At 34.5% G+C, this 13,977-nt stretch overlaps 3 protein-coding genes across 3 annotated transcripts; all 3 read right to left on the bottom strand.

Moving 5' to 3' along the window:
- Positions 1-287: 287 nt before the first annotated feature.
- LOC116348514 lies at positions 288-975 on the bottom strand. The gene is made up of 4 exons (XM_031779539.1): positions 867-975; positions 694-805; positions 555-596; positions 288-483 (listed from the first exon to the last, which is right to left on the bottom strand). The coding sequence occupies exons 1-4, from the start codon at positions 941-943 to the stop codon at positions 349-351; spliced, it is 366 nt and encodes a 121-aa protein (XP_031635399.1). The 5' UTR covers positions 944-975; the 3' UTR covers positions 288-348.
- Positions 976-5,576: 4,601 nt separating this feature from the next.
- Positions 5,577-9,595, bottom strand: LOC116348515 (pickpocket protein 28-like). The gene is made up of 17 exons (XM_031779540.1): positions 9,245-9,595; positions 9,069-9,177; positions 8,959-9,000; positions 8,843-8,892; positions 8,155-8,297; positions 7,979-8,096; positions 7,789-7,908; positions 7,627-7,700; positions 7,516-7,567; positions 7,230-7,456; positions 7,107-7,154; positions 6,907-7,046; positions 6,768-6,828; positions 6,553-6,657; positions 6,473-6,493; positions 6,195-6,258; positions 5,577-6,063 (listed from the first exon to the last, which is right to left on the bottom strand). The coding sequence occupies exons 1-17, from the start codon at positions 9,268-9,270 to the stop codon at positions 5,802-5,804; spliced, it is 1,662 nt and encodes a 553-aa protein (XP_031635400.1). The 5' UTR covers positions 9,271-9,595; the 3' UTR covers positions 5,577-5,801.
- Positions 9,596-10,756: 1,161 nt separating this feature from the next.
- On the bottom strand, positions 10,757-12,992 carry LOC116348528 (pickpocket protein 28-like). The gene is made up of 4 exons (XM_031779555.1): positions 12,899-12,992; positions 12,560-12,811; positions 10,863-10,951; positions 10,757-10,786 (listed from the first exon to the last, which is right to left on the bottom strand). The coding sequence occupies exons 1-4, from the start codon at positions 12,903-12,905 to the stop codon at positions 10,757-10,759; spliced, it is 378 nt and encodes a 125-aa protein (XP_031635415.1). The 5' UTR covers positions 12,906-12,992.
- Positions 12,993-13,977: the final 985 nt, after the last annotated feature.

Below are 13,977 nucleotides of genomic sequence, written 5' to 3'. Positions count from 1 at the left end.
TACTACCCGTATTAGATGAGTTCACGCTTCAGGTACACTCGGCACATCTTCGCTGCTTAGGCGAATATCAGCAGTGGAATTCATTGCGACATGGTAAAAAAACATCAAGTAGCCATATGTAAATATTTAATTCTCTTTTGTGCGAACTTTCTTTTGACTGTGTATGGCTGTGAGCAAACACATGCATTAGATGCACGACAGTTCACAGTGAACTCAACGGCTGATATTCCGTAAAGCAGCGATGATGTGCTGAGTGTACACGAAGCGTGAATTTTTCTAATACGCGTTACTGAAGTCGTATTGGCTTTAAACGAGTAGCTAGACATGGTATGATGCATGTGTACGGAGCTAGTAAACAAGTAAACAGCAATTACCAATAGCCTTGAATGACCTAGATTTGATAGTGAAATAAAAGAATATGGAAAAAGTCAACCTTTCAATCCAGTGACGTTTCGGTTCTGTAAAATACCGAATCCCATGCACCTATTAAAACCAATAAACAGATTGAATCTTTTTAGCTACAAAATTGATAAATAGATGGAAATTAAGCTTACCGTTGAATTCGAACAAAACTCCTTGAGAATTGCAATGGCAACCTACAATTATGAAAAGTATCCAAAAATGGTATGAAATATTTGGTTTGAAAAATGTTGTTTCCTTTTAATTTTATTCAATTGTCTTTAGTTCAATCACCTGACACCGGTTCTTGTCGTTCCTTTCTTTATTGGTTGTTCCAGTTGAAATACCATTCAGATGGCTCAAGTCAATGGAAATGGCTCCAACTATACGTAAATCTTGATTTTTCCTTAAAAAACCATTCACACATGTAATGATATAAACTGGTTAAAATTCTAGAAAGCTCTTACTGGTTTGGATTGCGATTCTTGAAATTCATTTTCAAAGCTGTTTTCTTTCCTTTCTGCTTTTCGATATCAAATAACATTTAGCCAATACTCCAAAAGTCGGCCAAAAATTTCAATGCGATTATGTGCAACCAAACTATTTAACTATTGTTTTTTTATCGTACCACACATTTAATATATTTAAATAATATTTGTGATGAATGCAAGTTTCACGACAGAATGGCATCAAAGCAATTTAAAATAAAGCCATTAAAGCCATACTACACGGTTTTAAAATAATTGCTTAAAATGTTATTCATGTTATTCATCATCAATGAAATCAATATGTTGCAGGGAACTGTGCATTAAAATAACGAAACACGAGCAAACGAATGAGCGATAAACATCTTAAATCCACTTTTTACGGCGGTTATCATTGCGTATAATCCAAGTTGAATCAATGGTCGTCGTTGAATTTGACGACCTTAATTTGCAGAATAAACGCAAGGTGACATAGTAAATTAGTTCGACGGCACTCAACACTGAAATGCCCATAAATAATCCGAAAATTCCGCCACAACTTGCCAGAAAACTGGACCAGGTAAATTTTTCACTTCGGATTTGCCCTATGAAGTGCTCCCGTTGAAACGTTATGAATAATTTACTTTTTGTTTCAATGCTGAAATTTCAATGATATTACTTGAAAAACTACGGTGTAAAGAAAAAAAAAAGTAAAAATGATTTGGAAATAGAGAATTGTACGCACCTCGAATTGGGTGCCAAATCTTTAGATTCATGTAAATTGATTTCGGAACCGGGACCGTGGGTTATTTCGGAATCTAAATTTGAAATGTCCATATCTCAATATAAATTGTTATTTTAATTACAAATGTGAAAATAAATCTACCGTAAACGATGGCCGTGCAGTCAGGTAGACAGTCGCAATGAGAAACAATCGACGGGTTTTCTGAATAGTTGGTAGTTCGATCAGAAATGCACGAACGTGTGTTGAAGTTGCAAATTTTTGTGTTTTTATCTCCTGCATGAAAGGGTCGTTCTTATCGATAATGATCATGAGTCATGATAAATGGCTTGGCAGTGCTTCTGGCTAGAGCTCCAAGAGAACTGACTACTTCAAAGACGGACTACTCTCGGAAGGACACATTTAAAATTACCTTTAAAGGAGGCTGCGAGTTTGTCATGCGATTTATGGTGATATTCTGGAGTCAATGGTTTCAAATGGACACATTTTGTTCATCCATCTCACTTTTAAAGGCTCAAATTTTGAAAACATCTATTTGAAACGAGCAAACAAACGGACAGATACCAAAAAAACATGAACATGTCCTTTTCTCAACTGTCCGCTCAACACCTCTGCTTTGTACATTTTCATTTTTACCATTTCCATTTGTTTGTATCAATTTTGACCAATTTGAAAAACAAATTCTCCTTTAGTATGAAGCCATTCATTTTTTTTCCGAAGCGCAATTGCAAACCAAATCACCCCCTTGGAATGCTAACTTCAGAAGCAGTGCCCAATATTTTTGTAATTTTATTTCTACAATCTACATACTTGGCATTGCAATCGAAACACATCCACATTCATGCAGTATATAATTTGCTAAACATTCCAATTCACTGCAATTATGTTCCATAAGATACTGTATAAAATGCAAAACTGTGGCACAGCTAGCGCTACTACGGACAACCATGGACTTGTAGTCAGTTGTTTGTAACTGAGAAAAAGTCTTTTCACTAGTTGTCGACAGCTTAGTATAGTTTACATTGAATTCCGTCGTGGCACTAGCTGTGTGACACTTTGGGCATAATTTCGTTACCAATTGGTTTGGCTGTAGATTTTGAAGAATTTCAATTTATGTTCGTCTTTGAAGTAACATTTTCTTGCAGCTGGTGCATATTTTCGCAAAGCAGGTAACGTTTCAATTACTGAAAATATTTAAAGAACGGCCTTCTTAGGAGGTCAATTTGTTAGGTACATAAACTGAATTACCTTGTGGTTGAAGAGAGATATAAATATCCTCTTCGAGTGGTAAAAAAAAAAAATCATCTGGCAATTGAGGTAGCTCATGTCTGGATGTAAATGATTGTATGTTATTGATTTTACATTAAAATTGTGTGCATATGTTCATTATTTACGATGTATGTAATGAAATTCGAAATCCTTGTGCATTTTCCATGCAATTCTCGCTTAAGCTGTCGATCCGATTACCCAATTCCACGGTCAAACTATAACGGAAACTTTTGCCAAACATGCGATAAGGATAAACTTCTTCAACGCCTTCCGTATAACCCTCTTCAATATTCCAGTTCGTTGAATTCGGATTATCTAGCACCGTTATCAATTCGGTTGCAATTCTGAATGAACAACAACATTTTATAGTCTGCTTTTAATCAAACGAAATTCAATGCACTTCATAGTACAATACATACGCATCACTGTAAATATCGCGTGAGTTGAGCGAATTGAATGTGTAGCAAAGACCTTCATCAGTGAAAATTGGTTTGAAAAAATCTTGCTTCTGTTGGAAAAACGTCGAAGAAATCACAACCGAATTTTTGTTGGGTCCGATTTTTTCAATTGTCTTGTAGATTGACTCAGTTCTGGACATATTCGTGAACGCATTTGACGGACCCTGATACACTTTTTGACAAATGTGATAAACGGCATCCAATTTATTTATTCTATGAATGATGAAAATAGTATATATAACTATTAGGGTGGAACATTTTTGGCACAATTTGGTGGCCACTTGGGAAAACATGTCTTATAGTCCCCAGATTCAAGATATGAAGGAATTTTGAATGGAAATGAGGTACATTTTACTGGAAAATCATGAAAAATTGCAGTGCCTCTCATTTAAAAATTTATTTATTTAATTCCAAAAAAAAATTTTTTTTTTCAAAAACAAAAGATTGAAAGTTTTGTATGGGGGCACCTTTATTTTTCAAAAGTTTTTATCAAAAGTTTTCATGGTGATTGGGTCACTGCAATTTTTCATGATTTTCCAGTAAAATGTACCTCATTTCCTTTCAAGTCGCTGTCTTAAATGGAACCGCAAGTTGAAAATTCCTTCAAATCTTGAATCTGGGGACTATAAGACATGTTTTCTCAAGTGGCCATCAAGATATGCCTCGAAATTCAAAAAAAATGTTCCACCCTAATAACTATATCTTTTATCACAGATGCGGTTGACTTACTGTTCGGGCGAAAGTTTTGATGTTTCACTTGCCGATTTTTCTGTGCTGATGAAATTTTCAATGGTTTCAATGTTTTCTTTGGTGAATTTTTGTGTTGTACAGATAGTTACAGCCGGAAATGGAATAGAACGGATGAAACGTTCTCGATCGTTAAACAACACAACCACTGGATTAGTTTGCCATTCTGACCACAATGTCCAAATCGAAAATGCACAGCACGATACAGACAGTATTAACGCAGTTTTCCACCAAAGCCTGTGTGTTGAAAAAAAAAAAAAACAATTTGAGTGGTTGAGATTTAAAGTGGAAACAGCCGAATTTCGACACGTAACTGCCTGATAAGATATAGGACCAAGCAAAAAAAACCGAAAATAAGTTACAAAATCCTTTTCCAATTACCCACACCGAAATTATGCCCCATAAGAGACTGTATAAAATGCAAAACTGTAGCACTGCTAGCGCCACTACGGACAACTATGGAGCTCTAGTCCGTTGGTTGCAACTGAGCAAAAGTCTTTTCACTATTTGGCGGCAACTTAGTGTAGATTACATTGTAATCCGTCGTGGCGCTAGCAGTGTGACAGTTTGGGCATAATTTCGGTACGCAATTACCTTTCAGTCCAATGCCGTCTGCGTTCCGTAAAATATCGGATACCGTGAACCTTTAGAATGAAAACAACAAAATGTATTATTGATTATTAAACTCGATTAGCTATTATTAATAATTGTAGATAACCGTTGAACTCGAGCAAAACTCATCGACAATTTCATACGCCATCTATAGAGGATTTAGAAATTCAGTAACTTTGACATATAGAAAAAAATCCAAAATTCTTACTTCAATTCTTTCGTCATTCGATGGCAAAGCGTTCGGAATTGTATCCAGCTCTGATATTACATCAATTATACGAGACATACTATCGTTTTTACTTTAATTAATTGAAAATTGCACCCAAAGTAAACAAATTAAATGAAAGTGAATTCAAATGAAGATATCGATTTTTACTCGTACTTACGGTGGAAGGAGACCATTTTCATTTTCAAAATTATTCATTTTCCTTGGATCCGAAAAAAGAATGTCAATAAATTGCGACTTTAAAAGTGGATATTTCCTTTAATTTTTCTTTTCACTTCAGAACGAAACTATTCTATTCTAGAAGAAGAACCAGTACAAATTGACAATGTTTGAATGCAACCGACACTGCAGAGAATTATTATTCATGAACGAGAATATATAAGGAATAAAGGAAAATTCCGTTGCAGTTGAATATGAAATATCGTAAAATATTTATAAATATAATAAACAAAGAGCACATGACAGGCACAAAATACACTCAGTAGAAGACAACAAACAAAAGAATTACTTAATATGATTTTTATTAACATATATTGTTCAAGGGCATACGTTTTAAATTGAAATTTTCAATTCACGTCGATTTTATAAAAGATATGTTCCTATTTTCACAAAATGTTTGTGTTTTGTTTGTACAGGTGCAGAATAGATTCTAAAATTGATTAAAATCAAAAAAACATCTTTTTCCAAAAACTTTATTTTCAAAACATGAATACATTAAAAAGCTGTGTACAAAAACCTTATCATAATTTCAATCTTTGTGGTGCAAAAGTTTGGTCAAAATGCTGATAGCAATTTGACTCTGAAAAATTCCGAACTGAATTTGTATTTTATTGTTTATGGATGTTTCTTATGCAAAATAAGAACGCAAATGAGTAAAAATTCACTTAAAATTCGATTCTGCGGAGAAAAATGTTGCGTGTATCATTGTCAACGGTTAAATTGGGTGTTCGTAATTTGCAGAATAAACGCAATGTGAAGTAATAAACGAGCTCGACAACTGATAACACAGAGATGCCCATGAAGAGACCAAAGAGACCACCACAATTGGCTATGAAGCCCGAATAACTATATTTTGCCATTCGCACTTTGCCAATGAAGTGTTGCTCTTTAAAAGTAACGAATAGTTTGCTATTCACATCATCGGAACTGTAAATAGATATCCATGAAATATGGTGTTGATTGCATGTGATGTTTCTCTATATATGAACACATGTTTATTGCTCTGAGAAGCAGTCTCTGATTGCACTATTACAAATTAAACATTGAATCTTACGCACCTCGTTCCAGAAGTGGATATTTCACTTGTCGTGTAACTTGAACGACCTTGTGACACCTCAAAATCTAAAAATATAGATATAAAGACAAAGCATAAAAGTGTTCGGAGTTTTAATCAATCGGAAAACGATCGATCTCTCCATTTTTCGTGGCGTCAAATCTTGGTTTTTTCTCCAAAATACCTACCCTGCACTAGGAAAAGTAAAGAGCGGGGACCTTTTGGGTCATGCATTTTTTGGAAACCAAATTACCTTCCCTAGATACGTCATTTCATACTCACCGTAAGTCAGAGTAGCACAATCTAAAAAAAAGTTAATTTAAAATTCAATAAAATCAATTGTATTGAAATTAATAAAATACCAGGCAAACAGTTGCATTCGTTGTACGAGTTCCTTGAATAATCATCGAAAGTTTTTATGTAGCAATGTATGTCGAAAATTGTGCAAATTTTCGTGCTTTTATCTCCTAAAAATGAATACACCGATTGAATCACACTTTTTTGCACTAATTTAGTTTTGATACAGCCCCATTTACATTTTCGTTAAGTAAAAAGTGTAAAAAAATTCTTGGCTTACTTGGCATTGAAAATTTGACACATCCGCAATTGGTCTTGGTGAGATTTGACAAACATTCGAGCTATTTTATTTTGTGTATGTGTGAGAGGTTTAGCGTTAAAAAGGGCGTTAAGGACTTTACAAAGTCATTTGACATTACCTCACAGCTGCTTTGTGTGTACGATTTGAAAAATCTAAGCTCACGTTCGGTGTTAAAAAAACATCCCCTTCTTGTGGGTGTATACCCACGCAATTCTTGCATGGTTGAGAATTGGTTCGGTTTAATGGAAACGAAAATATCTGAACATTTCAAAGAAGAAAGTCAATTCGTAAAATATGCAACAGCTACCAATTTGTTACCTCGTTGAATGGGAACGAACAAAAAATCGTCTGGCAACAGAGGTAATTCTGACAAAAAAAAATCAAGAATTTAATTTAAATTGAATGTTGGTGCACATTTAACGAATACCGTGTGAATCTTACCGTGAGGTGCATGCAATGATATGCGAAATCCGTCTGCAAGTGTGCTGCAATTGCGGTTGATACTTTCGATGCGTATAGAGAAAAGTGCGTGTAAAACATCGCGTGAACTGGCTCCGAACATCCTTTTTGGAAAAATGTCTGATTCTTTAATACCATGATCATAACCATTTTCTATGGACCATGTTGAATTCGGATTATCTAGAACGGTTATCAGTTCTGGCGCAATTCTAATTCGAAAAGCAAAAACTCTTTTATCACGTAAATAAAATTTGAGCGATTCACTTACTCATCTGAGTAGATTTCCCGCGAATTCAGCGAGTTGTAGGTGTAGCAAATACCTGGTAAAATTTAAATTGGAATCAGCGAAACTAAAATAAACTTAAGCTTAATTTCTCACCTTCGGCTGTAATGATTTCTTTGAATTTCACCATGTCATCGAAAAATTTCGAGAATAGGACAATTATTTCTGGGCTAATGAGAAAGTAAAGAATTTTCTAAGGAGTTATAATAATTTCTAAGGGGTAATAATAATGAGAAACTAGTATCGTTGATTGTTAACCTAATCTCGTTAATCGTTTTGTAAATGGATTCAGATCGATTAACTAGCGGATGGATCGGGAGATCCAAAACATTTTGGAAATTACTGCATATGTGAGATACAGCGTCCAACTTATTCATTCTAGAAAATTAAAGGAATTGATTACAAAAATGCACGGCAGATACGAAAAAAAAGCTAAAGTAGTGATTACTTATCAGGTGTGATATTGGAGAAAAATTTGTCGGTGAAATTGGTTACGATCAAACCATTATATTCTTCACTTTCGAATATCTCTTTGCGGAATTTGTTGGTACTGCACACGGTTACAGCTGTTAAATAAATGCCAGTTAACGTGGAGCTTTAACCTAGAGTTACTTAAAAACTCACCTGGAAAGGGAATTTCTTGAATTGATGTGGTTTTGTCATTAAATGACACAATCACAGGTCTACTTTGCCAATCCTGCCAAATCGTAAGGATCGAATACGAACACCAACCGACAGAACACGCAAATGCAATTATCCACCACAATCTGTTTAATTTATTATAGATTCGTTTAGGTTCGTGTTTAAGTCGTTTTTTTGTTATTTCAGAGCTTTTAAAGCATTCGTGATCAAATTGCATGTCCTTCATTTTCATTGGATTTCAATAATTATTACAAAGCAGGAAGTTGCGCCTACCCGCCATTAATTTTGCGTAATCCCTTTCGATTTGACAGGGATTTTCGAAAAAAAAGTTGAAGACCCTTTTTTCGAAGTCAATTTTTCGGAGATGGGAAAAAGAAATTTCTAGGGGGTTTGAAAGTGTTTGGTGATGTCTTCAACTTCAAAAATCACGAATACAAACGAAAGTACATTAAAACATGCAGAGCTATGGAGTAGACATAAGCTCGAAAAAGTAGCCTTTGGCAATAGTAAGACCCGTGTCTCTTTTTTAGATGCTAGTAGCGGCGTGAGTGGTAATTTCATGCTCAGAAAAGAATTTTTTGAAAACTGATTCGAATCATTATGGAGTCCGACTATACTTCACGTTAGAAGCTTCAGAAAGTCAATTTTCAGAAACATTTATTCATCTTACCTCTCGGTCCAATGATGTTTGCGTTCCGTAATGTATCGGATGCCATGAACCTTGAAGAATGAAAATGAGTTAATTATATAAAACTCGATTAACTATTATTAATATTTATAAATAACCGTTGAATTCGAGCAAAACTCATCGACGATTTCATATGCCATCTGCAGAATCATAATAATCCAGATTAATTTTTGTTATATATAGCAAGAGAAAATACTAAAATGCTTACATCAATTCGAGTTTCTTCTTTAATCAATGGCAAAGCATTCGGCATGGCATTCAATTCGGAATTCAATTCATTTGATATTGCGCCAATTATGCATATTTCCTCTTTATGTCTATAAAAATGATTTATTGAAAATCGCATCGAAATACCGAAAAATTTGTACTTACGACACAGATTACCTGTTTTCATTTTCTTGGTGTTTCATTTTCCTTGATTTGGTCGACAATCGATTTTTTGTACCTTTTGTGAAAATTGTGAATTGTGTATAACAAATATTCAACCGGACCAAGTACAATTACAACTGTTGAATAGGGGAAGAGGTGGCGGTTTTAAATACAATTTAAACTCAAACATTGCGAGCTATTTTTAAAAAAATCAACAAAGAACCGAATTACTTAATACGATTTTTACGACTGAGTTGACGTTCACTTTATTCGGTTGATGTAGATCAAGAAGACAACTCTTTTTTAACTGCACGAAGTGATGGAAATCGTTCGAATTTATTTACAGTAGCTTGCAGGTGTTCTTTATTTACATTTTAACGGAGTGAAAAACTAGAAAAAGCGATAAGACACTTTCATGGTTGAATGAATGTAATGTGAACTTTACCTTGAAAATAAATCCATTTGGTGGTGCCAGAAATAGTGAAGGGGGGAATCCGTGGAGTCATAGAGGGTAAAGGTCTTTTTATAAAATTGAATATTGATAATTTTTTGTTGAAATATATTTCATTAATATTTTCGTTGTTCGAGTTGATTTTTCATGTTTTCCCAGTGGTTGGTTTTGTGCAAAACAGTTGCATGCGTTGTGATTGGTTTTTGTTTTCTGACTTTACAGCACAATCGAAGCGTGAAGTAGTAAATGAGCTCGATAATGCTCAATACTGAAATGCCCATAAATAATCCAAGTAAACCGCCACACGTCGCCATGAAATCTGTACGAAAGAAATCAGTTTTAAATACAATAAGTGAAGGTGTCATTTTCAAACAAAATCTATGTTGCAAACGTAATCAAATTCGATCAAAATAAGACTAGAGAGCATTATTCATTATTTCTGTTCGTTTTGCTCTGCGACAACAAAATATTTTTATCTCATTGATTTTGTATGCGATTTTGCAAACAAATGTTGTCGTTCATACATAGGCACAAGGGGGGTGTAACCTACAACCTTAAATTTTCCAACCTAAGCCCACAATAAAATTCTTCCGATCGTTTTAGAATCAAAATTCTCCTTTTTCCAGGGTTTTTGGATGAGATTCTTTCGATTTGTTTGATAGGCGGATGGCCACCTCTCAACTTGCCTATCGTGACAACCCCCTTGACTTGCCTGCCCATGTATGCTGTTACTTGCACTCCTAAAAATGATGACAATAACTTCCTCCGAAAGGCATACCTGTCCAAGTCGAAGCCTCGGTCCGATTAATCTTGATGAATTGATGTTCTTTGAACGAAATTCGAACCTTGCTTTCATAATCAAAGCTAAAGAAAAGTAAAATAAATAAAAATCACTTCCAAAGATGTATGCTAAATAGTATCACTTAGATTGATTGCGAGTTATTTCATCGGCCGAATGTAGGTTTTGAGCTTGTGATACTTCGATAGAGTATGTGATCGATGTGCAGTCTGGCAATGGTAAGTTTAACAATTTTCAATGAAAAAACTCATTATTTATGCCATTTTTGGCAGAGATTTCAAGAATTACCTGGCAGACAGTTGCACCTCTTGCAGAGCATAAAATTTACAAAGAGTGTTTGTGAAAAACAAACATTAAAAAAAGTGAGAAAAAAAATGTAATACCTTTACAAGAAGTTTCTTCGAAAATTCATCATCCGCTTCATTGTAGCATGGATTATCAATAATTGTACATACTTTTGTTGAATGTCTTCCTAAAATATGTTTGAATGTGACTGTTTTCTATGTCATTTCAATATATAACATTTTACTTTTCCGCACACACCTAGTGTGTAAGGTAAAGTATTGGAATCGGTCGAAAAATTAACACCCTCAAAAAACATGTTTTCTGGGTGTTTTAGGAGCCAGGAAACACGAATCTAGCATTTTTCCAATGTCCGAATGTATGTGCGTGGTACCCTGTACGCTGTACGCTGTACGCTGTACGCTGTACCCTGTACGCAAAAATTTGTTAACACGATAACTTTCAAACAAGAAAAGTAATTCAAAATCTGACTTCACAGGATGATTGGGGGTGCCGAGGAATAGAAACCATTAGATTTTGAGCGACTTTGGTTGACAGAGTAAAGTGTCATGTCTGGTGTAATGCCCATGGCCATCCATGGGAAAAATTCAATTTTCCCCCCAAAAGTGATATTTAATGTATTCTTAAACACTCAAAAATATGTATTGGGCGGTTTTTGGGTACGAGAAAACCGAATATGACGCTAGTTTTGCGATACAAATATATTTCGACACACTTTTCATACAAAAATTTCAAAAAATTTGGATTTTTGTATGGAAGCCATGCCTGTATGATATCGTAATGAGCTGAAACTTAGCACAGGGCCGGTATTCTAGAACAATCCACAAAAATCGTTCGGAATCATTTGTTTATATAAACAACTCAGCTCAGTGAAAACAATAAAAATTATTGTTATAATTATATTAACACTCACATTACTACAATCACTATAACAACCACTTCTATTGTTTTCAGTCCGATTTAGCGCCTGACTGTAGCTAATATTTTGAGTGTGTAACAATTTTTTTTATATTTTCAATGTTTGGCGACAAATGTAGAGCTCTATTAAAGTTATATTTTGGTACTTTTGGTGTACATATTTGACGCCAAACGTTGAAAAGACAAAAAAATATAAGTTTCAAATGAATAGTCCGCTCAATATATTGTCGGAATAATTCCACTGTTGAAAGAGGTGTCGGAATAATTCCGAACAAAATAAGTGGAATATTGTTTATTTTTTTTTGTCTTATGAATAACGACTATTATTCTCGTTATCTGCTACAATATTATTCAAAACAATATTCATTCATAGAAATATGTTTTTCGGAATAATTCCGAACAAATTGATCGGAAAGTGGCATTAGAATACCGGCCCAGGTTATTTTTATCATACAAAAATACCATTTCGAGAGTTTGAAAACATTTCAACGCATATTAGGGGTACCACCCGAACAAAATTTTGGATTTTTCGCTCAAAAACGAAATGTTGTATGGGAAGTACCCTTAATATGCATTGAAATTTCTTCAAACTTTCGGAATGTCAGCCTTTTGTGAAAACATAACCTTTTGAAAATTTTCACATGATTACGATATCATATAGGCATGGCTGCGATACAAAAATTCTCATTTTTAGTAGTTTTTGTATGAAAAGTGCTTCGAAAATTATTTGTATCTTAAAACTAATGTCAGGTTCAGTTTTCTCGTGAATTCTTTGAGTAAAAGATTTGTAATAAATGCATGGTGTGGATCACGGTGCGGAAAAGTTCATCTTACGGATGTAAGACATTTTATTGCTTACTTGGCATTGAAAATTTAACACATCCGCATTTGATATTGGTGAAGTTTGCTCCACACTCAATTTCACAGTGACGCTGTGAGTATTCTCTAAAAAAACGTAAATAACGTTCGGACTTGAAATAACATCCTCTTTCTTTCGGCGAGTAGCTGCGCAAACCATTTGAAGTTGTAATGACTGATGGTTTTACTGAAATGTAAGTTTCTTGGTCGACCGGGATGAAAATAAATTCTTCTTGCAATTTTGGTAATTCATCTATCAAATTACAAAACCATATTAGAATAATTAAAGAATTTCTGAGCGTTGTGAACTCGAATGATTTGATATCGGAAAAGTACCTACCGGGCATATGTAACGAAATTCGAAATCCGTGTGATAATTCACTGCAAAACTGATAAGAACTATCAATGGAAATTCCAAGAAAAGTGAGGAAAGTGTGGCGCGAACCAGATCCAAACAATCGCAACGGATATATGTTATGCTCTTCCACATTTGAATCATAACCATTTTCCCGACTCCAATGTTTTACTTCTAGACTTAAATTCACTGTCAACAAATCAGGTGTTATTCTGTATGACAAACAAAAAACCAATACAGCAATGCAAAGGAGTAATCAATTTGAAATGCATACTCATCGACTCTGTAAATGTCGCTCGAGTTCAGCGAGTTGAATGTGTAGCAAATTCCTTCTCCGGTGAAAATTTTGTGAAAGAACACCAGCTGTCCCATGAAAGTGGAAAATTGGATGATTGAATTACGGTCGGGGCTAATATCTTCGATCGTATTATAGATCGATTCAGTGATTGGAAAGAGAATAGAATCAACCAAATTTCTCATGTCTTTCAAGCACAAATGCATCACGGCATCAAATCGGTTTAAACTGTTGCAGAGAAAACATGTAATAATTAAATTAAGATAGAATATAGCACCTGACCAAAGGTCCCAAGGGCCAGATTTCGGCTTCACTTTTTTCAATTCGATTCTTCGATTTTTACTCCAATTGGATAGCCAAATTCAGAAGCTATACTATACACAGAAACAAGTATTTGAGTACGCTTACTCGCACTTTACCCCTCAAAATGAGTTACGCACTCTATTTAACTCTATTTTTGGTGTTAGCTTCATCGAACGTATGTGACGATACACTTAGGAATCATATTCGTTAGCGTATACGCAGACTCATATGCACGCAACGAAACATAACTCGTTGATCGCATGCGGCAACGTACATATGAATGGGGTAGAATAAAAATTACTTCTCGAAAAATTGCTATTTTAAAACGAAACCTAAAAAAAATTTCAATAAAAAGTGAATCAATTTTTTTTTGTCCAATTGAAGTGAATCAAGAAAATTTTGTTCAATAAAAGTGAACCAAAAAAAAAATTTCACTCGTTTTTTTCAGTGTAAAATACACTAAAAT

This window comes from Contarinia nasturtii, unplaced genomic scaffold, assembly GCF_009176525.2.
Source record: "Contarinia nasturtii isolate CC-2019 unplaced genomic scaffold, AAFC_CNas_1.1 Cnas_scaffold_2489, whole genome shotgun sequence".
In the NCBI taxonomy this organism is placed as follows: domain Eukaryota; kingdom Metazoa; phylum Arthropoda; class Insecta; order Diptera; family Cecidomyiidae; genus Contarinia; species Contarinia nasturtii.
The sequence above is the reverse complement of the archived record's forward strand: the minus strand, read 5'-3'. Positions and strand labels throughout refer to the sequence as shown.

Coding starts and splice junctions, on each gene's coding strand:
- LOC116348514 (XM_031779539.1), bottom strand. CDS start 943: ATGTTATTTGATATCGAAAAGCAGAAAGGAAAGAAAACAGCTTTGAAA. Junction 806..866: donor AAGAATCGCAATCCAAACCA/GTAAGAGCTTTC, acceptor TGGTTTTTTAAG/GAAAAATCAAGATTTACGTA. Junction 597..693: donor ACGACAAGAACCGGTGTCAG/GTGATTGAACTA, acceptor TCATAATTGTAG/GTTGCCATTGCAATTCTCAA.
- LOC116348515 (XM_031779540.1), bottom strand. CDS start 9,270: ATGAAACACCAAGAAAATGAAAACAG. Junction 7,457..7,515: donor CGGGAAATCTACTCAGATGA/GTAAGTGAATCG, acceptor TTTTCGAATTAG/AATTGCGCCAGAACTGATAA. Junction 7,155..7,229: donor ATCATTGCATGCACCTCACG/GTAAGATTCACA, acceptor TTTTTTTGTCAG/AATTACCTCTGTTGCCAGAC.
- LOC116348528 (XM_031779555.1), bottom strand. Junction 10,952..12,559: donor TGTTAAATTTTCAATGCCAA/GTAAGCAATAAA, acceptor AACATATTTTAG/GAAGACATTCAACAAAAGTA. Junction 10,787..10,862: donor CGAAGAAACTTCTTGTAAAG/GTATTACATTTT, acceptor ATGCTCTGCAAG/AGGTGCAACTGTCTGCCAGG.